Source organism: Mesocricetus auratus, unplaced genomic scaffold (genome assembly GCF_017639785.1).
Source record: "Mesocricetus auratus isolate SY011 unplaced genomic scaffold, BCM_Maur_2.0 Super-Scaffold_100021, whole genome shotgun sequence".
Taxonomy (NCBI): domain Eukaryota; kingdom Metazoa; phylum Chordata; class Mammalia; order Rodentia; family Cricetidae; genus Mesocricetus; species Mesocricetus auratus.
The window spans coordinates 9,901,006-9,927,671 of NW_024429202.1; the positions used below are offsets into that span (position 1 = coordinate 9,901,006).

General features: G+C 43.5%; 1 protein-coding gene across 3 annotated transcripts; it reads left to right on the forward strand.

Moving 5' to 3' along the window:
- The first annotated feature begins 17,250 nt into the window (after positions 1 to 17,250).
- Enpp4 (ectonucleotide pyrophosphatase/phosphodiesterase 4) lies at positions 17,251 to 25,683 on the forward strand. Of its 3 annotated transcripts, none has more exons than XM_005072306.4 (4): positions 17,251 to 17,382; positions 19,328 to 20,185; positions 20,541 to 20,711; positions 22,395 to 25,683. In XM_005072306.4, exons 2-4 carry the CDS (start codon positions 19,360 to 19,362, stop codon positions 22,760 to 22,762), a joined length of 1,365 nt encoding a protein of 454 aa, XP_005072363.3. In that variant the 5' UTR covers positions 17,251 to 17,382; positions 19,328 to 19,359; the 3' UTR covers positions 22,763 to 25,683. The 3 variants fall into 3 exon arrangements, with proteins under 3 accessions (XP_005072363.3, XP_012970521.1, XP_021084213.1); XM_013115067.3 differs by lacking the exon at positions 17,251 to 17,382 and adding an exon at positions 17,418 to 17,553; XM_021228554.2 differs by lacking the exon at positions 17,251 to 17,382 and adding an exon at positions 17,441 to 17,576.
- Positions 25,684 to 26,666: the final 983 nt, after the last annotated feature.

Consider the following 26,666-nt stretch of genomic DNA (forward strand, 5'->3'; position numbering starts at 1 on the left):
GACAGCAAGCAAGAAGGCACTTGAACTCAAATGGATTTGAACCAGGAGTCCCCTTTTCACTCCACCGCTTGGTAACTCAATTTCCACTGCAAACTATTATGGAATAATGAACCCTCCTTATACTTGTTAGAAAAACAAAAACATTGGGATGATTTTCAATAATGCTGATTTCAAAAGTCCTTCACAGTCCCTTTAAAGTTTTTCTCTGCTTTTTTAAGGATTCCCCCTCTAGGGTTAATCCTCATCTGCGATCATCTCCTAAGTGATAAAGTGCCTATCAGGCTCACTCAACAGTGGTTCAGGATGGGGCCTAGAACTCTGCATTTCTAACCAGTGCTCAAAGGACACAAATACTGATACCCAGACCACAGAGAGCAAAACCACCCCTGTGCGCACCACATTTTGCATACAGAAGGTGCTGTGTCTCCTGTAAAAGATAACTGAAAACTAAAGGCAAAAGCAAAATATAGATCCACACTATGATGACTTTCTGCTGTTGTGACAAACATCCCCAAAAAGGCAACTCTAGGGGAGAAGGGGTTTCTTTAGCCTGAAATCCCAGCTCACATCCCTGCAGGGAAGTTGAGAGACCAGAGGAAGCTGGTCTCATCCATGGTCCAGAGCTGAGAAAAAGATGAACACATGCCTGCCTACTATGCTAGCTTACTTTCTCTACTCTCATACAGTCCAGAACCCAATCCCAGGGAATGACACCGTGCACAGTGGACACAATCCTCCCACAGATCTGCCCAGAACACAGCCTGATCTAGACAGTCCCTCCAAGTCTCTCTGTATAGGACATACTCGATTGTAGCAGTCAAGTAATGTAACTAAGTATCCTGGTGATGTGGCACTCCCCCCAGTATGGCTAAAATTAAAAACTGGACGTTTGAGTACCTGGACCCTTGCATACTCTTTGTGGAAATGTAAAATGCTGCCGCTGCTTTGGGGAAAATGTGCCAAGTTTCTGAGCTTGCTTGTCTGTGATGGATATTGTTTCATTGTGAAGCCCAGGCTGGCTCCAACTGATGATCCTCTAGATTCAGCATCCCGCATGCTGGGATTCTAGGTCTGTGCCACTATATTCAGCTTTAAAAACCGTGTCATATCATGCACCTACCCTATGGCCTAGCAGTTTCAAACATGAAAATACATGTCCGCAAAAATGTCAGCACAAGACATTTTAGTTTATAATAGCCCCAAACTGAAACTCGATCAGATTCCATCAACTGATAAATTGACCCATGAGTCATGGTGCATCTGTAACATTCGATGCTAACTACTCTATGCCATGGGTTCTGGGGTTACTGGATCACATTTTTCCACGAGGTTGCAGTCATGAATACATATAGATAAATAATGCTTTGTCCTGAAAGAAACATCAGACACAAAAAAAAACTTACTGATTATATTTCTTTTATATATAAGAGGGAACAAATCTATAATTTTAACCAAGATAAAAAGTGATTGCTTGGAGACAGATGATTTAATGGATCATGTGGGAACCTTTCTGGGAGTGGAGTGTTCTATTTCTCAGTAGGACTTTTAGGGCTGCAGGCACCTGTGTGCTTTAACTCATAGGAGAAATCACATGCTATTCTTCACAATATTTATTTATCTATCTACTTATTTCTGTGTTTGTGTGTGTGGTGTGTGCCTGTGTGCATGCATGTTTGAGTGTAGGTGCACTCCCCCATGCATGTAAATGTGGAGACATTTAGGTCATTGAGTTATTAGTGCTGAGCCAATTAGCCGGGTGGGGTGCAGGCCCTTTGCTGGAGTCGAATTAGGTTCCTTTTCTTTTTCAAGATTTATTTATTTTGTGTGTGTGTGTGTGTGTGTGTGTGTGTGTGTGTGTGTGTGTATGTGCACCACCTGTGTGAAGCCACCATTGGAGGGAAGAAGACTGTTTAAGTTCCCTGCAACTGGAGCAACAGGCAATTGGGAGCCATCCGATGTGGGTGCCCCAAACCAAATCCTGTCCCTGCAAGAATGGTCAGTCTTCCTGGCTGATGAGCTATACTCTGAAAGTCAGCTTCCCGGTAGGATGGCTGGGAGATTTCAACAGCCTGTGAATGCAGCATACCTTAGGACAAATGACTCAGCATGGAGGGAGGAAACGAGGCTTGGGCAGCTGCAGTTTTAGTTTTGCTTTATTTTTATTTTTGTGCGTGAGTGTATGCGCACATGTGCATACACAGATGCCCGTGCTCCATTTATGTTCCTAGACTCCCTGGAACAGGAACTATAGACTATTGTGAGCGGCCATGTGAGTGCTGGAACTAATTCCTCATGCTCAGAAACAGCAGCAAGGGCTTTTAACTGTAGAGCCCTCTCTTTAAAAACGTCTCCCTCGTGGTGAGAATTTTACATAATCAGATCTTAAAATTCGTTTGATGTACTAGAAAATAATCGTCAAACAAAATACAGCCTTCTTTAAGGGTGCAGTTTGGAACAGACTTCCTGTTTATTTCAGTTCTAACAGATGACTATGGAAGTGTGACCAATCAATAAACTCACATTAAAACAGAGCAGTCTTCAGAGGCTGGAACGATGGCTCAGTGACTAACATTGAATATTGTTCTTGCAGGGGATCCAAGTCCCTTTCTCAGCACTCACACCAGGCAGCCCACAACTCCTCTGGCCTTCACAGGCACCACACCACACCCCTAACACACACGTGTGCTCACACACACACACACACACACACCCTTGCACAGACACACATAATTAAGTTTTAATTTAAAATAAACCAGAACACTTTGGGTGTAGATCATCAGAACACTTCAGTTTTAGGTTGCCGGAAGGATGAGATCTTGTTGGTTGAAATTATTCTAGTGCTATAATAACTATTTTCCGAAGTTCTGGGTGTACACACATTCCCCACTAGGCAGTATCAGCATGTTCTTAGGGCAGATGCTCCAAGCTTCATGCTTGAGATTTCAGAGGTATCACTGAAGGAGCCTTTGAGGTATCAAAAGACAAAAGCAGAATTCTGTCAGCATTTCCTCGCTTGTTCCAGCTGTGGGAAGTGAGAGGCACCCGTCTGGGACTGGGACTGCGAGGTGCTTTCCTGTTCCGTTCTCTCCCCTCCCAGCTGTCAAGCACTCAGAGGAAGCTAAAGTACAGTACAGGAGGCCAAGGATGGGAGGGAGCCTGTGCCTGCCCCGAGGGCTACGCACTAACCAAGTACTGATTGTTCTTTGTTTGCAGAGCAGGGCTTGCTGTAAGGGCGCAGACACCCAGCTCTGAGATAGCCAGATGGGAAGATGCCTCCAGAGCCCAGCTGGCCAGGTGTGGGGCACCAGCAACTGGGTGCTCTCCTTCCTGGGTGCAGGGTCAGGTGGGGTTGAGGGCCAAGAATGTGGTTGAATGATGGTTAGAAATGTCACAAGCTTCCTAGACAGGTTCCACCACAAGATTTGGATTTTAGAATTTTATCTTATCAGAGAAAGGGGCACAAACCGACTAATAGCAGGTCAGGAGCAACTCAAAGACCAAACCTGGGAATAGAGCAGAGTTTAGCTGCAGGTGCAGCAATGGGCAGGGGCAGGAGACACCCCCACTGTTTTCAGAGTTGTGGTGGGCCAATTGGGTCCATCACAGCTTCCTGGAGTAAGGCAACCTCCACAGGAAGCCAGAACTTTCTAGAAAGATTATCACTGCTCACCGACACAGGCATGAGCAGTGGTTTCTTCATGTGCTCATATGGAAAGAAAAAAAAATGACCAAAGCACATTTTTAGAAAAACACACGGAGAGAAACTCATCATGAGCTGTGTCTCCGGGGGGGATTTTTACTTTCATTTCTGTATATTTATAGAGAATGCAAGAATCATGTACATCTTTAAAACTCAGGGAAAGGATCAGCTATGGGGGCTGTGAAGGTCCACTGGCCGTGCAGCTGGGGTTTGCTGCGTGCCCGGGTGCTGTACATGGAGAATCACTGACCCACATATTGCCTCGTTGACATGAGTGGCGGAATAGTGATCGTCCTGGTGAAAGCTTGTGGCAAAGTCAAGGGTTAGCACTCTCTTCTGCCACACTGGTGAGTTGCCAGCCAGCTCCCCACCTTGCTGTGGTGTTATTTAGGTCATGGTGTTAGCTCTGCACAGATGACTGGCAGATATGTGCCATGACGTCATGCTTCCCTTTGTTAACACGTCCAGCCCACGCTCTGTTGTCTGCCCTCAACTCCACCTTCATTCAGGTGAGGTCGCAGCTGTAATGTGTGGAAAGGTCAAGTGGCCAGGGGGGGAAACTTAAACCAAATGAGAAGTCTGTGGATTAGCTGGGACTGCCATGATTCCCCTCATGCCCATTGTAAAGATAAGGAAACTGACTCAGGATGGTGGTTCTGGAATCCGCCCTGAGTCCTGAACCTCTATGACTTTGCCCTGACATTGCTTGTGCTTGGTGCTGCCTGAGGGCGGCCTACTACTCCATGAGTATTGACGGGGGCTGAAGGAGCCATTCTGCCTGTGCACCCTCTCTTCTGAGCCACCAGGCCTCAGTTGTGTTGCTAAGAACACAGGGGCAGCAATTACCGAGAATCCTAACGAACTGGTGCTGTATGTGAACAATCATTTTATTCTTTGTTTTAAATCATTGTCTATAGTTTTAATTTAAAATTATGCAAGGAAGGAGCTGGTGGCGTAACTCAGGGACAAAGCAGCACTTGCCTAATTTACACAAAGTCCTGTCTTCAATCGCCAGCACCATGTATACCCTTACACAAATATATTGTTTGAGTGTATAGAAAAAAATGAATGATATAAAAGAACCCAAATTCTCCTTGTGCCCACCAACCTCCTGCTTCAAAGAAAGCACTTGTCTTAGTTGGGGATTTTTTTTTATTTTTATTTTAAATAGCTTGTTTTACATGTCAATCCCAGTTCCCTCTCCCTCCCCCTCCTCCTACACCCCCATCTCTCCCCAGCCTCCCACCCTATTGCCAATTCCTTCCACATAGGGGATATCTAGAGTCTGTCATTTCACTCAGGGTAGGGTCCAGGCATTCCCCTAAGAGTCCAGGCTGAGAGAGCATAGTTGGGGACTTTTTTTTTTATTACTGTGATAAACTCCATAACTTGGAGAACAAAAGGTTTATTTGGCTTATCTTCCTACACCCTTACCCATCATTAGTGGAGGAAATCAGGGTAGGAACTCAGCCAGGGCAGGAACCTGAGAGCAGAAACTTGAGCACGAGCCATGGAGGAACACTGCTTTGTAGCAGACGTTTTTGGACCATCAGCCCGGAAATCTTGACATAGAGACTTAACTATGAAAGCTCGGCCTTAGCTTAGGCTCCTTCCTAACTAGTTCTGATAACTTAATTTAACCCACATTTTAAAATCTACGTTCTTTTACATGGCTCAGTAACATGTACCGTCCATCCTGCTCCCTCTCCATCTGGCTCGGGACTCCTCCTTTCTTCTTCTCGGAGCTCTCTGTCCTCAGAAGTCTCACCTAACCTCTTCCTGCCTAGCTAATGGCCGTTCATCAAGCACAGTGACACATCTTCACACGGTGTGAAGGATTTTTCACAGCACTGCCAACTTGCTTCCAATGGCTTCCGTGTATCATCTAGGAGTACCCGGGGATGGCACCACCACAGTGAGCAGGGTCCTCCCACATCAATCCTTAATCAGGAAAAGGCTCCAAGGGTTTGCCTACAGGCAACTCTGGTGGGGGCATTTTTCAGCTGAGTTCCCTCTCCCCAAATGACTCTAGCTCGTGTTAATTTGGCCGCAAACTAGGGAACACAGCACTCATTCTCTGTCATTGTCCCAAGGTGACTGTCAAGATCACCAGTGTGCTATCCAGCAAACAATCATCAAAACAAACAGTCACTGCTGTGGAATAGTGATGACTGAATGCGTGCCTCCTTCCCTTCCCCTTCCGGTTCTTGTTTGTTTAGTAGTCCATGAATTTTTAGGTATAGTCTCAGAAGTTAGTTCAAAGGGATGACAACACCATTCAAGGTCAAGGGAGTGTCGATGTGCATCTAACCAAGGGCAATGACAGTGGTAAGGACCTATCGTTAGGCTAGGCCCAACACAATTCCAGGTGTCTGTGGCTACGTAACAATTGGCCTCATCTTCTATCCCTCATCCTGTCTTTTACCATAAGTGGGTCTCTTTCTGTCTAGGAGCAATGCTGGCATGAAGGAAAACAGGGGTTAAAGAAATGGCCCAGTGCTTAAGACTGTTTCCGTTCTTGCAGAGGACCTGAGTTTGTCCTTGGCGTCCACATCAAGCAGCTTACAACTGCCTGTCACTCCAGAGATAAGGGATGTGATGCTCTCTTCTGGCCTCCAAGGGCACTCACACTCACGTGCACATAACACTACACACACAGACATACATACAAGGGCACTCACACTCACGGGCACATAACACTACACACACAGACATACATACAAGGGCACTCACACTCACGGGCACATAACACTACACACACAGACATACATACAAGGGCACTCACACTCACGGGCACATAACACTACACACACAGACATACATACAATCAAAGCTGAAATTAAACTAAATTAAAGGAAAAGTAGGGCTTGTCAATATTTTTTGCTTTTGTTTTCTTTAGCTTTTAGTTTTCCAGGACAGGTTCTCCTTCTACAGCCATCTGACTTGGATGGAGCACTTAACTCCCAGCTCAACCTCATGAGAGCTGAGTTACAGGCATGCCCCAGCATTTTAGCAGTAGACCATCTCCTGCCACTTTACAGACAAAATGCACACCACACCAGATCCTCCTAAGCCAGCACTGTGCCCTGGCTTTTCCGTGTCTTCTGTCCTTGCACCCCAGCCTGTGCTCTGGAGCCTCACTTGCCTGTGATCAAGCTCCCATGCACGGGGCTCTCTGTTGCAGGTTCAGCTTCATCCTTTCATCTGAACGTCATCACTTTAGCACTCTGAGTAGGAGTGGGTTATGTGGCAAAGTTACATGCTGTCAGGTACCTTCGCACATCAGTCTGTGTCATAGACCGGGGTGGGGTGGGGTGGGGACCAGATGAACACGGCTAAGACGGAACACAAGTACAGTGGAGTAAGTAAAGGTTGCTAGCACCTTCTGGCTCTTTCTGTGCATGTGCTCTTATCATTTGGGCACCAGCCACGGAGAGAGTGCCAGTTAACCACCATGCTGCTGGCGGCATTTTACTTTTCCATGCATGCTATTGCAACACAAGGAACGGTACTCTAGGACCAGTGTGAGGTGGGGAGAAATTTTTAAGTATGGATGCCTTATATTGAAAAAAACAAGGAAGTCCACACTATGCTTCTGTAGGGTGCTATAGTCCCCAGCAGGAATCCCTTAGAGCTAGGCCTCTGGTCCTCAGCATTAGATGTCTTAGATGCCTCAGACATTTGCAACATAACGCTCAATTATTTCTTTTGTTAAAACAGTGTTTTATTAATTCTTGGAGAACGTCATACAATGTATTTTGCTCATATTCACGTCCTCCCAGATCCATCCTCTCCACTCTCACATCCCCACCCATCCAACAGTAATTAAGACTTAAAATGCAACTTAGACTCTCACATCACCTAATCAAGGGTTTAAAAGCATAAATAGTATATAGAGTTCAAAGCATCATGGAATTTCTAAGTTAACTTTTCAAGCATGAGGCACATATATGAAGGATGAATAATAGCTAATCTGAACTGTATTTCCATGAGTCCACTTTATTCCAGATGGCACCTGGTTGACATAACGAGTAAAAATCAAAGAAAGAAAATCAAGATTGGAAGGAAGTCTAACACAGATACCATGGAAAGAATCAGTGATTAGGTTTACCTGTCTCCTTGGTGGAGACATATTCAGAGCTACTGGGAAAATAACCATGTGGATTATCAGATCTCTCGTCTGTGACTGCTCTAATATTCTCTCATTTGAGCACATCTAACATGTCATGTATTTCTTCAGGATGGTACTTGCAATGTTTCTGTTTTCTAAGGGAATTCACAGAAACTTCAAGAAATTAGTGTGTCTAGAATCACATAACTAGTTTTGGCAAAATCCATAATTACGATTTAAAAAAAAACAAACAAAAATTGATTTCTGAAAGTTATCTATGATTTTTCCTGAAAGTCTTTTGGACATAAATAATCTTCTAGCTTGATCTACCTTACCTTGAAAAAACATTACAAATCGTACCGCTATAAATTTTTTAACTTTTGCTGATTCTTTCCGGATTTCATATCCTGCATCCTGACCCCACCCATCTCCTCGAATCTGCCCTTGGATAGAAAGCTTTTGCAAAGTGTAGAGACACTTATTTGGTCAAAGTGCTGGGAATGAGAGTGCTTAGCCCTAAATGGGACATTGTTATCAAGTCCCCCTCCACTGCCAGCCAAGGCTCAGGGACCCATCATCTTGGAAAAAGAGGAGGAACTAATATCAGAGCTAGAGGATGGGGAGAAGTGTTGCAACGTTGTCTTTTGAACATGACATGGCCACCATAATCATGAGCTCACACCTGCATAAGATCAAGCCAGACACAATTCCTGAATAGATGGGGATGATCTCATCTCCAGACCCTACCCCCTTACTGAGGAACTATTAGCAGTTGATAGCTGGTGAGGAAGGGGGCCAGGGGAGTTGGAAATGCAAGGTGGATATGGTCATTTATCTTTGTATACTTGTATAAAATTACTAAGAATAAAGAAAACATTTTAAAGGAAATAAGAGAGTATGCCTAGGAATAAAGTTGCTGAGCCAGAGGAAGTGACTTTTCCACTGCAAAGCTCTTCTGGTTTCTCAGTAGAGACCAGACGGTGAGTAGCAGGAAAGGAAGCAGGAAATGGGGAGATGGGTATAGCAGGGTCTCGGGGAGGAGAGGAGTGGAGGAAACATTGCTGAAAGGAGCTGGGAAGCAAGTTCTAGGGTAGCATTGTAAGCCTGTGATATCAGTGGACAGGCCGTGGTACCAGGCAGCCAAGGACTTCTGTAGCACAAAGGTTGACCATCTAGGCAAAATCAGTGGGTTCTGACAGCAAGCAGGTGGTTACGTGACACTGGCCAGCTTGTGTGGGTTATAGCAAGAGGCAGGTCACATTTACAAGCAAGTAAAGTATGCTGGCAAACAGACTCATCAGTGTTTTGAGTGGGTAGTGCCATGGGTCGGATTACATTCCCACCCATCTAAAATTCATAGGATGAAGTCCCAGTACTGAGCGTCTTTGTATGTGACTCTATTTAGAGACTGCACCTTCAAAGAGGTAATTAAAGCAGACTATGAGACTGTAGATTTAAAAGAAAGCTATTAGGATAGACACACAAAGAAAAGACGCTGGGAAGATATGAAAGGTGGCTATCTTAGTTTGGTTTCTATTGCTTGATAAAACACCATGACCAAAAGCAACTTGGGGAGGAGAGCTTCACTCCATCATAAAGGGGAGTCAGGGCAGAAACTCTCGGTAAGAACCTGGAGGCAAGAACTGAACCAGAAGCCATGGGGAATCCTATTTACTGATTTGCTCTACCTGTTTTCTTGTAGCACCCAGGAATACCTATTCAGGTAGGGCACCACCCACAGTGGACTGGACTCTGCCACATCAACCATCAGTCAAGAAAATAGCACACAGATATAGCCACAGGCCAATATGATTAGAGTGTTCTGGTCAGTTGAGCTGACCTCTTCTCAAATGACTCTATTTTCTGTCAAGCTGACGAAAGCTAACCAACAGAATGGCCATACACAAGCCAAGGAGAGAGGCCCTCCAAAGCTCACTGACACTCTCGTCTTAGACTTCTAGCCTTTAGAGCTGTGGACTAGGCAATTTCTGTCACTGTGAGCCATGCAATCTGTGGAAATTGTTATAACAGCCCTGAAAAAATTAATATACACAGGTGACAGCCTGGAAAAACTTCATGAATCTCACATAGGGTGTGTGTGTGTGTGTGTGTGTGTGTGTGTGTGTGACACAAGCAATTAAAGGATGATGTGAGTGTACAAATGACATGGGAATGAATATGAAGTTTGGGAGTTGCTGGAGAGAGAGATGTCAGAAAGTCATTGGGTGACTCGAGCAAAAACCTAGAGATGATAACTGTTAGTGACTCTGCTGTTGCTGTAATAAAACACCATGACCAAAGCAACTTCCTGCAGAAAACGTTTATCTTGGCTTGCAGCTCCAGAGGGAAAGTCCATCATGTGTGGGGAGGGAGGGCAGCAGACAGCCGGAGCAGGCAGCTGAGGGATACATCTTCAATCATGTACAGAAAGCAGAGAACGAGAATGGGAAGTGGGGTGAGACTACAAACTCTTAAAGCCCAATTCTAGTGACATGCTTCCTTCAGCAAGATTTTGTCTGCCAAAAATTCTGCAACCATGGTTCTCAACCTGTGGATCATGACCTGAAAACAAATAGAAAACACAGCTATTTACATTATGATTCCTAATAGTAGCAAAATTACTGTCATGAAGTAGCTACTTTCCACAACACAAGGAACTGTACTAAAAGGCTGCAGCATTAGGAAAGTTGAAAAACACTGTTCTAGAACCTTCCCAGATGACACCACCAACTTGGGGCCAATTGTTCGAATACATGAGCCTATGAGAGACATTTCTCATTCAAACCACCATTCCAATGAGACATCTTACTAAGACAAGAATGCCTGAGTGCTGAAGATAAATCATGTGGGTGTAGAAAGGGAGAAGATATCGGTCCGGGGAGCTAGTTTTGTGTTGCAGCTGAATCACTACAGGCTGGACCATAGCAGGTGAACCTAAAGAACATTGGGTTTGATGGTTGAAAAGCATGGCTTGTGAGAAACACAAGTTCTCAGATGCTGCACATGACTTCCTGGGTGCAAATCTTTAGGGGAGGAGTTTGGGACAGTTAAACAAAAGCCATGAATGGCTCAATATATCTGAGAAACAGACAAAGCATGAAAACGCATTAGCTAAATACCACCTTAATCTACCTGAACTTAAACTCATTGAAACCGACACATATGTTAAAGGGATATACTATACTCATTTGGGAGATTACAGGTAGCCCCCAGGGGAGGATATATGTGTTAAATAGAATTCCTTTAATTTATTGTTAGGAGGAATATTTATTGCATTTCCATAATTTAAGACAGAGGAGCGTATCCCCAGTGAAAAACTATAGAATATGATTAGAAGACATATATTGACAAAGTTATAGGAATGGAGGTTTTATTTCAGAAGTAAGACACTTTGTCAAGAGCCTTTACATTGAGAAGAGATACTGTTTTATTCACAGATTCCAAATGGGGTGTCTTTCACATTGAAACGTAGCTGCATGGCTGGTTGAAACAAATTTAAGGGAATTTCTTCCCGTGGTCTTGCATTCACTGGAGTGCTAGAAGCTCAAGGCAGCGGTGAGTCCTCCCATTTCTTCTTAAGTGTAACAAGGGTCATAGGGCCCGGTGTTGGTGGTATACTACTTTAATCCCAACATTTGAGAGGCAGAGGCGGGAGGATCTCTGTGAGTTCGAGGCCAGCCTGGTCTACAGAGTGAATTCCAGGACAGGCTTCAAAATAATACAGAGACACCCTATCTCAAAAAACCAAACCAAACAAACAAACCAAGGGCCATAGGTTTGCTTCTTACTACAATTACAATGCCACCCAGGCCTCTTCAGCTCCACAGACTTGAGCATCCTTGGAGTTCTGGAAGCAGCCAGTTTTGGTTCAGTGTTGCCTGCTCCCTGCTTTTCTCTGAAGATCTCTTAACTACCTTTAGCATCTACTTTCTGTTTCTCTGCATAAGTATTTTTGGTATTCTTCTGTGGCCAATTAACTTTCATGGTATCTTATCACTTTGCAGCATCGCAGGTTCATTTCCTGGATGGAACTTCTTCCTCTTTGGTGCCTCTCTTCAAGTGTTTACCTCACTTGACGGACTAGGACAAGCTAACAGCTTTTACTTTCTTGTCTCCATTTTAGGTATGAGCAATAGGAACTAAGTACTGACTAGTTTTAGTAAAAAAGAGTTTATCAAAAGCTGGGGGAGACAGTTCAGCGGATAAAACATTAGTTGCACCAATGAGCCAAGTTTAAACCCCAGATAATGTGGAAGCTACCCGGGGACCTGTACTACACATACTTCAATGGTGAGATGGGAGGCAGACGCATGTGATCCTTTAGAAGCTCATGGGCCAGACAGCCCGGTGAACACAGCACAACAGCAAAGAGACCATGCCTCTGGCAAGGTGTAAGGTCAGGACACGTGCTGTGACACACACATATACACACACACACACAGGCACCCAAACAACAACAATAATAACAATAGTTATAATAATGATGATGAAAATTAATTTGCCGAGGCATGCATACTGCTCTCAGAGTGAAGTTGCAAGGGAACTTGGATATGAATAGTCATTGTCCTCAAGTGTTGGGCTCCAACTCTTGGCTCTGTTTTCTACTGCCTTGGTTCAGACCCCAGTAGACCTTCCCTTTCCAGTGACAAGGCTGACCAGGATGAGCTCCAGGCATACAGCCTTCCAATGTAGCAATTCTGGTGAAACACAGACTTTTCTAATTATTTCAACAAATGTTTAGAGATTGTGCTGTTCTGGACTGGCCTGGAGCATGTCCCCATGACTGAACGAATTCCTGTGGGTAGGGGTAGAATCCCTCCAACAGGCCAGGCTGAGCTCCGTTTTGACCAACTCACTCCAATTTGTTTATTACTCTTCTGATTTTATATTTTAAAAATCCCCAGGAAAGTCCTCAATTTACTATAAACCAAGACAGCTGGCACCTTAGGTGTCCATGCTGGGGATAAGGAAGTACTATGGCTAGCTCACTGAGCTCTCACAGGCTAAGAATGATGGCTGGGGCTCTCCTCGTGCATTGGAGAGATGGCTCTGCGGGGAAGAGCATTCGGGGTTCATTCAGGGGACCTGAGGCAGGGTACAACTGCATGGAACACCAGCTCCAGGGAGACCTGAGGCCTCTGACTTCCTCAGCTCCCGCCCTTACTAGCACATAGCCACACACAGACACCCACATTCACATAATTAAAAATAATGCACATAAACCCTAAACGAAGAAAGTGGACAGTCTCTACCAACCACAAGAAAAAGGAGGGAAGGGTGAGTGGCAGGTGAAACACCGAATAATACCTTTTCTCTTCACCCTTCTAGGTTAGAGACCCCATGAGGGAAGGGAATGAGTGTTACTCATTTTCATTTTGGGGGGCAGGGGGCGGATGAGCACATTACCCTCCATATAAGAAAGCCTCCAAAGAGCTGTTCTCTTTCTTTCATTTTATTAAATACTTGGGGAGATACCTCTTAGGATGAAGAAATGTCATGGTAGATGATACAGGATGGTTTTAAAGAGCATTTCAGTGTGGTAGGATCCCCATCTCTCCTAACTGAGATCATTCAAATGTAAATTGCTTAAAGGAAGGTAGGTGGATGATTTCATTCACTGAACTCTCAAAAACCACCAGGGAGCTATGCTTCATAAGGTACTTTTATGACTTATAGCTACAATAAAACCTACACTATGTTTCTTAACATAAACAGCTTGTATACAACAGAATCTGCACTATAAAACACTCTCCCGAAGAGTTGATTCACTCTTTTGTGTTTTGTGACTGTCTTATTAAAACAGTGAGGAGGGCTGTTTTGTTTTGGCCAGGGTGTGGCTTTTGTTCTGAAACCATTTTCCTGTAACTTCTGACCTAACTCCTGATAACACTAAGTTAGGCATCACATTTCTTGTTGGCTCTCTCTCTCTCTCTCTCTCTCTCTCTCTCTCTCTCTCTCTCTCTCTCTCTCTCTCTCTCTCTCGTGTGTGTGTGTGTGTGTGTAAGTGTGCGTGCACACACACACATATAAAGAGATATACCCTTAGCTTTGAAAACAGAATAAGATTATTTTAATATTTTGAGGTAATGAACAGATGGGAAACCTTGAACTTAGTTCACAGAAGAAAACAACCCATGACATGCTGCTTTTGAATCAGACATTGCCTGTGTGAATTCAGCCTGGTCAGTTTTCTCTTGGGCACATCATTTGTGAATAAGTTTAGATTATTGCTTCCTTGCAGTCTCTAACACAAAATGATTTTAAAGGTGTTTTTTTAAACTCTTTTACTATTTGGGGGACAACCACCCAGCTCACAAATAAATACATAGTCTTATTCTTTCTTATGAATGCCTGACCTTAGCTTGGCTTATTTCTTGCAGCTTTTCTTAAATTATCCCGCCTATCTTAAGTCTCTGGGCTTTTACCTTTCTTTATTCTATCTCTTTCTTTCCTTCTCACTCCATGGCTGGCCCCTGGCATCCTCTTCTCTTCCTCCTTTATTTACTCCTCTATTTATTCCCTCAGCCCGGCAGTTCTGCCTATTCCTCTCCTGCCTAGCTATTGGCCGTTAAGCTCTTTATTAGACCAATCGGGTGTTTTAGACAGGCAAAGTAACACAGCTTCACAGAGTTAAATGAATGCAGCATAAAAGAATGAAACACATCTTTGTATCATCGAACAAATATTCCACTGCATAAACAAATGCATCTTAATGTATATCCCACAACATAAAGGCTCTATTTTCAGAAAACTGAAATGAAAGAATATTAAAGTGAATGTTATTCTTTTGTCTACTAAGAAAACAATATTTAAGTCAAAAATTACATTAGAAGTGAAGATTAGCTTTAATGTCACATTCTTTTACCTTTACATATTTAGGACACTTTAGTGCACTTTTCAGCAATCACTCCATCTCAAACCTACTTAGGAAAAAAGAAGTTTGGGAAAAATAGTTCCTGCCCAGTGCTCAGCTTAGGGTGTGGATGGAGAGACCGGTAGGTATCTGTTTTTGTTTTCACTCGTTCACTGCTGGGCATGTGAGACAGCAGCTAGTCTAACTGCAACAGAGGTGGTGCCACTAAGAGACCAAACCCCAGAGAAGTCCTGTAAGTTACCCAGAAAGCATGAAGAAAAGTAGACCCTGTCATTCCTGCAAGCACAGGTAGTTATCTTTCCCATGAAAGGAATCGGATGCCAATAAATTTCCAGGTAGAAAGAAAAAGCGGTGTGCTTGAGTAAAGGCTCCCTCACTAAGCTGCAGAGTCAGTAATTTCCGAAGTGCACCTTCTTTCTGGTTCTTGTTCTACAAGGAAACCAATGACTCTTATCATCATTTAGGCTTTGACACAAAATTTCAATTATGGTTGATAAGGGAAATTATGTGTCAAAGGAGTCTGGTGCCAAAAGGAATCATTTCCTCCCTTAGTTTTGTTTTTGTTTCTCCCCCTCCCCAGGGGAGAACACAATTGCAGCTTTTTGTTTGTTTTTGAGACAGGGTTTCTTGTGTAAAACCCCTAGCTGTCCTCACACTGGCTCACCTAGAACTCGTGGAGACCTGCCTGGCCTCCCAAGTGCTGGGATTAAAGGCATGCACCATCATCGCCCAGCTTCTTTCCTTCCTTTTTGACGACCTAACCTTACCAGGAGGAGACCAGACTGCATGGGACTCTGAGCTGATCCACACACAGGCAGGAGCAGTGGTGGAGGAACCTTCTCTTCCACCTGGAGACCAGCACACTGCTCTCTTCATTATGCCTGTCACCCACACAGCACTCAAGCAATTGTGTCCCTAGTAAGGAAGCAGCAGAATATGCAGAATCAGTTCCCAAATGCAGAAAAGTTAAGTTCTGCTAAACTGTATGCTACATAAATTCTTCTGGAGCTCCATCTTACCCCAACCGTTGTTCAAAATGGAGACACTCTGAGTCATCATCATCACAGTCACAGCTAATACCACGATCAGTGACTATGCGGAGTGCATTATTTGCTGTACTGAGTCTGACAAGAATCCCAAAAGACTGGTACCGCAGAGCTTCATGTGCCAGTGAGGAAGGGAAGCTCGCACAGGCTCAGGCAAGTGCCCTAGATTACTCAGTGTCGGCAGGTTCTAGGGCTGAATTAGATGGCTTCTACCAAGATTTCAGCAAAGACAACCCGTGGATCCAAAATGCTCCACTTTCTAATGCACAGGGCTATTGGAGGCTTGAAACTGGAATCAATCTCTCAAGGTAAACTAACGAACAGGCCACATTCAGATTCAAACTGCTTCCTCGGGTGTACCCATGGCCTTAGCTACGGCTAAATTTGCAACTCAGACCAATGTACCAGATTCAGTCTCACATTTAATGACCATTGCAGCAAGGAACCGATAAATCCAGGTACTGTGTTCACAGGTAAGTGTTTTGGTCCCAGCATATAGTATGTGATTGTGATATCCTTCACTCATTTCATTGTACCTTCTGAGTATCTGGTGTGCACACAGTAGTGCAAATATTCTCTGGGCACTTGCATTTTAGTAGAAGAAGGGAACATTAAACCTGGAGTGCCATAAAATACCTCATTAAATTCTACAAAGATGGAATTACTTCAATTTCAGGATCATCTCTGGGCATTACAGATACAAAGAAAAATACTCTATTTGTCAACTGTGTCTGAGCAATACAAACATTAAATATATCTCTGTTTGGATTGTTCAGCTATTTGGCTAATACTCTTTTTTGTTTGTTTGTTTTGTTTTGTTTTGTTTTTTGAGACAGGGTTTCTCTGTGGCTTTGGAGCCTGTCCTGGAACTAGCTCTTGTAGACCAGGCTGGTCTCAAACTCACAGAGATCCACCTGCCTCTGCTGGGATTAAAGGAGTGCGCCACCACTGCATTGGCTGACTAATACTCTTTTCAAAGGCAAGCGCATGGTTTCACGTGCGCTTATTAGCTGTGTGAAAAGGAAAAACAGGAACAAATTTAGTTTGACGACCCTAGTTGGATTTAATGGGGAATTGTAGACGCAGGAAACACCTTATTCTTAACAGAATGAAATGTCCCGATGAGATGACCAGAGTATGTAACAGAAAAGGAATTCCAAAGGGCAGAATAATGCCCAGAAAAAGTGAACTTTTTCAGAAGGGACTTCCTCACCTTCTGGCTAAAACTGGGCACCCATAACTAGGATGATAAGAAGAGGTCAAACCTTCCCCCACGCCCCACCCGCCAGGTCCAGTTTAACTCCACCTGTCTCCGAGCGGCACGAGAAACGGACCAATGGGGAAGGGAGTCTCATTCGGGCCTGGTTCGGGCATCCAATCCAGATGCGCGTCTCAGACTCCCGCGGGTCCAGCCGCTCTGCGCGGTGCCGGGGGCAGCTGCGCATTCAGAGCGCCGCCGCCGGCAGCTCAGATCTCGGCGGTGTCGCGCTGTCCCTGGCGTGGTGGGCGTCCGCCACTGCGCAGGCGTCCCAGGAAGCGCTCGGCCGAGCCCCGCTCGGCCTGTGTCCGCTTGCCCACAAGTGTCCCGGAGCGCGCGGTTCCGCTAGCGCCGAGTTCCGCGCGCGCCGGACCGAGGTGGCCGCGGTGGCGGGTGAGTCTCGAAGGGAAATGCCACTCCCTTCCCAGCTCGCCGCGGGCGGAGGGAAGTGACAGTGACAGTGAGAGCTTCTGGTCCCTTCTCCACGCGAGGCTCCTATCACCTGGCGGGGACGCGCGGGAGGTGCCGCGGGGCGGCGGGAAGGTGGAGCGGGCACCCGAGCAGGTGAATGTGATCGGCGGCCTGAGGTGAGGGCGGGGGTCGGGGACGGACGTGCTGGCCCGGCCACTGCCCTGGGGGTCCGCCCCGGGCTTAGTGCTGTCGTGCAGTCAACCTGACGTTCTCGTCCTAAAAAACAAAACAAAAACACAAAAACTTACCAGAGCGAGCGGGAGGAAGATGCCGGATGCTGCTGAGCCGGGCTCTGCACAAACAACCGGTCCCAAGCTGGTCCCCGCCCGGAGCCCTGAGGGCTGTCCAGCTGGTGACCGGAAAATCCCCGTGCACCTTTGGGAGGACTCCGGTGGGGTGGCCTGCTGCAGGGACGCCCAAGTGTGGTTTTCTTTCTTCCCCGTCTTCCCAGAGATCTCCCCAATTTTAAGGGAATTGGACGCTTTCGAGCTCCCCGCTTCCCATGAACTGATTTTAAAGTCAGCTTTGAACAGTGTAATCAGGAAGAAATTTTGTCGGATCGACAGTGAGTGCTTCGAGAGGGACAGTTTATACACAGCAAGACTGATGGACTGACTCGAAGATGCTAGAAAATCTTAGGTGGCCTAGCATAGCGGAGAACCATTTAGAATCGTAGGGTCTTGGAGGACATAGGAAAAGCTCTCACTCGGGTGTTGGGTTTCTTCCCTTAGATGGCTAAGCACTTAATAAAGGTTCATGGGTAAACCGCCTGTTATGTTGCCGTCCACACAGACGGTAATGGATAATGCTATTGTAAAAACACATTTATGTTTCCTTGCACCACAGAGCAGATGGGATGCTAATGCTGGAAAGTGGCTGTTTCCCTGCCCTTTTCCAACCGAAGCCTGTAATGCTTTAGTGTGGTAGGTAGTTCAGTGAGAGTTGACTGACATGCTGAGTTTCCTAATCCTGGGTTTTATAACATCATATGTATTTTGAATATCCTTTTAATTCGGGATTTGGGAAGAAAGGGTTTTTCGTTAATATTTTGTGGGAAAAGGGCACACCATGGTAATTCTTCTGCATGTGGCTACCCAGCTGTCTTTGCAACGTTCGTTGAGTCTTCCCCTCATCTCTTCGCTAGATGTAACTGTATTTGAAACATTTTAGAAACACTATAAAGTTCCACATAATCAATCAGGCAGCCAGTGGATCATTTTTAAAGAGCGAAAAATAGCCATGATAAAGCACTAAGAAGGGAGTGTAAGGGTGGTGTAGACATGAAATTCCTTTTAGCAACTTAAATTTCTTCTGAGGTCACTGTGGCATCCAAGTCGTTATAAACTTTGCCAGTTAGTCACCCTCATGTCAAAATTGGAGCAAGTGCGTGATGAGATTCCCCCCTCGGGTAGCATTTATGTTGTCTATACTTTATGGCAGTGTTTTTTCTTAAATACAAACTGGAGTGAGTCAGTATGCTACAGTTTCTACCAGCTATGCTTATGGACTACAACAAACTAACAAAACTTCTGAAAGCTTGGAACTATTTGTATTTTGAACAAAAGAGTCAGTTTTATATTTTCATCTGTTTTCTGTAAACCTTTAGATGAGAAAAATAGAAAAGCAGGAATGTTCATGGGGACAAAAACAAAACAAAACAAAACAAGCCCCATTGTCCCCGCAGAGCTTGATGGTGGGTGGGATAGGCATCACTAGGAAACTGGACAAGTAAAGACATTTTTTTATTGTTGCCTTTAAATTGAAGTTCTAAATTGGCATCAGTAAAGCTGGTATTTCTCATCTGTTGGTTAAATTTCTGAAACTTTAATAGTGTTGCTACTTCCTGAACTGTGCTTTTGTATTTTAGGAGCCCTGGCTGCTGTGTTCAACCTGTTCGTTATGAAGTTATTAGTAATACTTTTATTTCTGGGACTCCTCACTGGTTGTAGCGGTAACTCTTCCTATAGCTTGACACCTCAGTTGCTTCTGGTGTCCTTTGATGGCTTTAGGGCTGACTACCTGAAGAACTATGACCTTCCTCATCTCCAGAACTTCATCAAAGAAGGTGTCTTGGTGGAACATGTTACCAACGTTTTCATCACCAAAACGTTTCCAAACCACTACAGCATTGTGACAGGCTTATATGAGGAAAGTCATGGCATTGTGGCCAACACCATGTATGATGACGTCACAAAGAAACATTTTTCAGACTCTAATGATAAGGATTCATTTTGGTGGGATGGGGCAGTGCCTATTTGGGTGACCAATCAGCTTCAAGAAAACAGATCAAGTGCTGCGGCTATGTGGCCTGGTACAGATGTGCTCATTCACAATATTACACCTTCCTATTTTATGAATTACAGCAGCTCAGTGCCCTTTGAGGAGAGACTAAATAATGTCACCACATGGCTCAGTAGTTCCAACCCACCCGTCACCTTTGCAATGCTCTATTGGGAAGAACCAGATGCGAGTGGCCACAAATACGGGCCTGAAGACAGAGTAAACATGAGCAGAGTATTGAAAGAAATAGATGACCTTGTTGGCGATCTTGTTCAAAAGCTCAAGGTGTTAGGAATGTGGGACAACCTTAATGTGATCATTACAAGTGACCACGGGATGACTCAGTGTTCTGAAAACAGACTGATACATTTGGATTCCTGCATCGACCGTTCAAACTACAGTGTTATAGACTTAACCCCCGTGGCTGCAATTCTTCCCAAAACAAGTAAGTAGTAGTTTCAAATAAGTAAGATGGAAATTTCTTCCAGTGATGGAATTAAGAATCAGTAGTAATACATAGTTTATATTTGCTTAGGAACTCAGTGTAAAATTGACCCCTTCCTAAGTCAACTAGCACAGGCCACATAATGAAAAGAGATAGGTGGATTAATAAGAGTTCCTGTGTATGTGTGTGTGCCCATCTCTGACACTGTCACATAAGACATAAGTACCTTCTGTTCTGAGAATTAAAAGTAATTTAATCAGATACTACTGTCCAGAATGTATTCCTATGTATGCTAGTCAGGTACAGCTTTGCTTCAAAGTCAACTGTGGTTTTCCCTTTTGTATCCCTTTTACAGACATAACAGAGGTTTATGAAAAATTGAAAAACTGTAGCCCTCACATGAATGTTTATCTCAAAGAAGATATTCCTGACAGATTTTACTACCGACATAATGATCGAATTCAGCCTATCATCTTGGTTGCTGATGAAGGCTGGACAATTGTACTAAATAAGTCATCATTAAAGTGTAAGTATTTATTTCTGGTATTTCTGTAGTCTCAGGGCTGCATCATACATTGCGGCCTTGCTTTGGAAGGCAGGTACTTTGATTTAGTTATCTTTATACTGTTCGCTTTTGCAGAGGTCGTTCTCACGTGATTTTCATTTGATAGTCATTCACAGTGGCCACAGACTCCCTCTTCCATTAGGAGGCAGTGTAACTTGAAGAAAAAGCTGCAGTTTCACTTTCTAATTCCTTTCCCTCATGGGTATTTTTTTTTAAACTGACCCGAGTGACCCCCAGACTTTCCCAAATAATAAAATCACTTCCTTGTATGCTGTGGTTCTGTGGATCACCAGGCAAGAGTTCAAAGGAAACAGTTAACCAAGTGAGCAAAGTAGATACATCATAACTCCTCTTCAAATATTGGCTGTATAGGGGTGAGTTACAGGTCTTGTCCCAAATGAGCATTATTCATCTGTGTTTTGTATTTAATTTTAAGACTTTAAGGATTCTGGTATTGGAGTGCATTGCAGGGGCCATCAAACTTGCTTAAAAGGCAGGATAATAAGTATTTTTGGCTTTGTGGGCCAGTTGGTCTGTGTTTCAGCTACTCAGCTCTGTTTTTCCAGCATGAAAACAGCTATGGCTAGTTAGTACACTAACTGGCATATGTCATAGTGAAAGTTAGCTTACAAAAGCAGGTGAAGGGCCAAATTTGGTTGCAGACTATAGGATGGGAATTTGGAAGTATGAGGTAAGGGTAAAACAGACTAAGTGAGTTTGTGTAAAATTTATGTTGTTTTAAATACTCATTTTGTAAACTTGGAAAATAAAGAACAGAGAACAAACCCATCACAATCTGCGAGTATGGGAATATAAGCACATGTTATTTGTGGGACTTTCCTTCCTCCACGATGCTGACTTGAATTAAAAATTTAACTGCTGTGGGATCATTGGAGACTTGTCATACCAGTCCCACAGCATTTCAACAAACTTCCGTACCCCTAAAATGGAAATTCATGAAATGCAAGGGATACACACTCACAGACGAGGCTGTTAGAGCGAAACCGAAGAATCCGGGCTTGGGTTTCCATCAGGGATGGTTAGCCGCATTTTTCTTTGAGCCAGACATTTACTGGAGTTATGAGCTAGCGTTGTCTGGATTTCTTTTATATTCAGTACACAAATGCTTTCTCTTAAGTCCTCACTTATCTGACCTAACTGACTTTTCGAGGTGCTTATTAACTGGCAGTAAGGCAGTGATGCATTGTGCCATGGTATTTCTTTCTAAAACAACTGAGATAGATACGTCTGGAGTTCCATCCTCCCATTCAGCCCTCTGTCCTGTACTCTCTCGGCTGTACAGGACCCTCAGCCCTTGAGCACTTCTTTAAGCTACCTGTGCTGTAGATAGTGGGTTTTTACAACTAGCCCTGGAGATGGGTCAGTAAGGTGCGTGGTTGGGGCTGAAACATGAGTACATCAGTTCAAGCATTGAAGTCTAAAGCCATGATCCAGTGGGAAGAGAGTGTGCGTATGAAACGGGGGCGGGCCTAAGTTGAAGGAAATACACATTTTATTTCTGTCTTCTGTAGTGCAGCCAGCCAGACTTTTAATGGCTGGGAAGTAGGCTGGCAAGAAGCTAGTACATTTATAGTGAACATGTTATTTTGTAACAAAAGACGGATGCTTTTGTCTCTTTCCCAGTAGGTGACCATGGCTATGACAATTCCCTGCCTTCAATGCATCCATTTCTTGCTGCCCATGGCCCTGCTTTTAGAAGAGGCTATAGGCAGAGCACCATTAACACTGTAGATATTTACCCAATGATGTGCCACATCCTGGGACTGAAACCACAGGCCAATAATGGAACGTTCAGCCATGCCAAGTGCTTGCTAGTGGACCAGTGGTGCCTCAATCTCCCCGAGGTCATCGGAATTGTCATCAGTGCACTGTTGCTATTAACCATGCTCACAGGCCTCCTGATATTCACGCAGAACAGAGTGCCTGCCTCCCGTTCGTTCTCCCGCCTCCAGCTGCAGGAAGATGACGATGACGATCCTCTAATTGGGTAACCGATGGTGTCTTATTAGTTTCAAAACTAAGGATCCATGCAGGGAATGGTGTTACAGCCATACGAAGATGCATGTCAGAAGACAAGACAGACATTGCTAAAATTACTCTGGTTTTTCTTGAGTCCTGTTTGTGTTGCCAGATATAAACGACCCCGACAGTAGTAGAGTTGCTGGTAGATCGGTTAAAACCACCTGTTTCACTAACAAGAAATAGCCTTTGAGAACAAATAGTCTGGTTTCTTTCTTTCTTTTTCAATAAAAATTAATTCTAAGTGAAAATATACCAGAATTTAATAGGCATGCTTTTCTAAAAAAATTATATATTTGTAAATGACACAAAAATATTTATGTAATTTGTGAATTTTGTGTATCCTGGAGAAAAGATGGCTATATTTTTATATTTGCCTTTAAGTAGTGTGTGTCCCAAGCAGACCCTTGAAGTAGGAAATTCTGTGATGGCTAACGAATTGATTAGCCACATCATATAGCTAGCTGTTGCATACAAAGAAATCATTTTAAGTAAAGCTGCTAAAGACAAGCAAAAACCAACTAAGACTATGTAATATAAGGTCTGAGTTTGTTAAGACCCTTAGCTGTTGACACCTCAGAAGTTGTGTTTGGAGCTGGGCATGGTGGCGGACACCTGAAGACCAAATAGTTAGGAGGATGCAGCAGAGGACCTTGAGAATGAGTCCAGCTGGGCTATGAACCAACCTTGTGGTTTTGTTTGTTTGTTTGTTTTAGTTATACTTCTTGGATGCTATCGTTAATAAGAAATTTTAAAGAAAATAGAGAAAAAAATGGTTTTCCCCATTCTGTTTGATATCTTTGGTCAGTTGTGTGTGCAAGTGTCTTTGTGTGGATGTGCCAACACCATGTGACTTACAAAGGGCACTGGACTGTGTGCCAGGACATGGCTGCCAGGAGAGGCTCAGCTCAGAGTAACGGTCACTTCTTGCACACCTTAGTTGTATACTGTCATCAACCTGCAAGTTGATAGATAGTCCAGTTAAAAACTCCTGTTACAGTTTTTAGTTCCCATGTGTATTGGAAGTGTTCAAATGCCGTAGGAAAAAAAAATACGACCTGAATATGAAGCTGCCGGGTGAGGATTTCTGTATTTACCTTTGAGGTCTTTTAATGAGCCTTCTATAAGCAGAGTGGTGAGAAGCTAAGATGGAGTTTAGTCTTCTGCTCTTTGCGGAGGTCATGTGCCGAGGGGCAGAGCGGCTTTAGCCTACACTTCCTCCCTTGACTCTCTAACACCTTTCCTGAGAACTGTGGGTTTGTGGTGAAGTACCGTCATCATCCCCTTGCTAGTTGGTTCCTCAGAACCAGTATCATTAGAGCAAATAGCCTGATGTCCGTTAGAGGAACGACCAGTGGTTCATTTGCTAGTGTGTTATTGGAAATTTTGACAATATAAAACAAACTTGGTGATTACTTTTCAGATACAAGATGACTCTACAGTAAATGTGCAGCACAGTTAAACACTGACTATCTGAGATACACGATACCCCTCATTCATCTTAGAGGCATTGCATTGTACTGGATCACTGCTAATTTCCTAAAGTCTGATATCTGGTAATATTGGGGTTTGAGAGACATTTCCATTTCTGTATTATATACTTAATCTGGGTACTTTAGAAACAGACCAGGACAGATTTTGCTCATTAATGGTCTGACTTGTTACATGTAATAGTGATACTAAAGCATAAAGAATTTACCAAATAAAATAATAGAGAAGTTCCTGCATACTTCAATTTCCTTTTTAAAAATATAACAACTCAACTGTCATAGTCACTTTGAAAAAGCTGAGTGGACATCTTTGAGCTGTCTTCCAGAAGAGTATTTAATATTAGTTGAAGGTGCTTTAGTCCTACAGTGCTGCGGGTCCCAGTCACTCTATTAGCTCGATTGTGGCTTATACAGTGTCCAACCTATGACAGTTTTTAGAAACAGTGGGATATAAAGGAAGGGAGTCCTGTTGATGTCTTAGCCCTTGCAACAGTTGTATTTATTTTGTCTTTTATTCTATTCTCAGAGCACTAGAACTAGTTGATGGTTTATAAAGTGCATATTCAGGAAACAAGAATAGGATTTATTTATCAAATAGATTGTTATATTGAACTTTGTGCTAATTCATTTGTATCTTTGAGACAGTTTATCACTGTTAAAACTCATGACTCTAGTGTTGCTCTGAGAAAACCTTGTAGAAAAACTAGTCTTTGACATGGAGAGGGGTGTGTGTGTGTGTGTGTGTATGTGTGTGTGTGTGTGTGTGTGTGCATTGTCAAATGATTAACTAAAATTCTGCTGTACTTTGTGTTCAGGAGAAAGTATTGGCTTCAGGAAACTTTTAGCTCTTGATGACAGTACCTGAAGGTAGTAGGAAAATGTTGGTGTATTATTGTTAATTCCATGAGCCAGCTCAAAATTAAGTACCTGGACTTTGTAGTTGAGGGGCAGTGATGTTGCTATTAGCAGTCTATTATCCGTGCTCTTCTGTAAGAGCAAAGGGGTATGACAAAGGCTTGCTAGCAGTGCTGTCCAGTAGGCCTCCTTTAAGAATCTACAGGTAAAGCCTTGGAATATTAAAGGATCAAATGCCTTTGCACTGATCTTAGGTGTTTCCCTCCCATGCCCATCTTGTAAGCTTTAAGGATGATTGGCTTTAATTCCTTTTATGTGGAGTGGTTTATTTTATTGTTAATTTATAGTATTAAAAATGAACAGAAATGGAGGTGTAAAGTGTGTATTTATTGTCAGTTCTCAAGCAGTGTGTAAATGCAGTGAGTGTTTCAGGGAAACCTGTAGTGCCTTAAGTTAAAGGAAATGCATTTTGACCATATTATTTGAACTTTTAGCTAATGACTTTGCTTATTATTAAAATGAATGTAAATAAAGTCTACTGAAACAAATATAGCATCAGCCTTCTTAATTTGTCACCTTCTTACAAAATGTACGTACTGGGAAAAATGAATGAATTGTCAGGACTTGAGCAGTTCTGTGAAGGCCTTTATAGAGGTTCATTAGATTTTTTTAAAACCAGGATTAAGGGTGTATAACAGCCAATTTTTAAAACAATATAAAGTACATGTAGTATGAGGACATCTTTGGCAAGAGAGCTGGATTAAATTTATAGAATCTCCTGATCTAAGATTCACTGGCTTGCGATAAAAGGGAAGAAATCTTATAAACTTATTATAGAACAATGGGAGTTGTATCTAAACTTTGTCTTTTATGGAACTATAGGCATTTGGTGACTTATCCAAAAGCATGTAGATGCCCTCCAGAAGAGCATTCATTCATTATTTTTATATTTAATGTACACTGCTGGCAACTGGGAAAACTATTCTTTCTTTACTCTGGAAGTGAGGTCTTTGAAAATTGAATAAATTGTGAACAAACACATGACTCATAATTACCTATGGTTTAACTCTCATTGTTGAGTTTCTTGAACCCAGAATCATTTTCTAGACCTTCCATTTCCAGAGTTTGGATGTCCATTCTGCGTCTTTCCCCATGTGTAACTTGGTTCTGTTCCTGGCTATTATTACATTTTCCCTCCCTGAACACATCAGCCATTGCTTGAGAGAATATGTGAAAGTTCAAAGTTCTAGTTGGGGCCTAGGGTGCTGCCACATACGATGCTCATTTGTATTCTGATACTCATGAGTGCAGTGATTATCAGTGTCTAAAGGGCCACTGCTCTCACTCAGGTCTCATAGTGAGAACTGCTCAGGAAGCAAATGCCTTCTGCCTGCCTGGATGTCTTCATTCACATTAACCTCTGAAGCGTGATTTCCACCATCAATGCATTGAAACTAATGATCCCCACTGGTAGTACCCAGCTGCCTACATGTATCCAGTCTCTCCTTCCTGTGTGATAACCTAGCGGCCA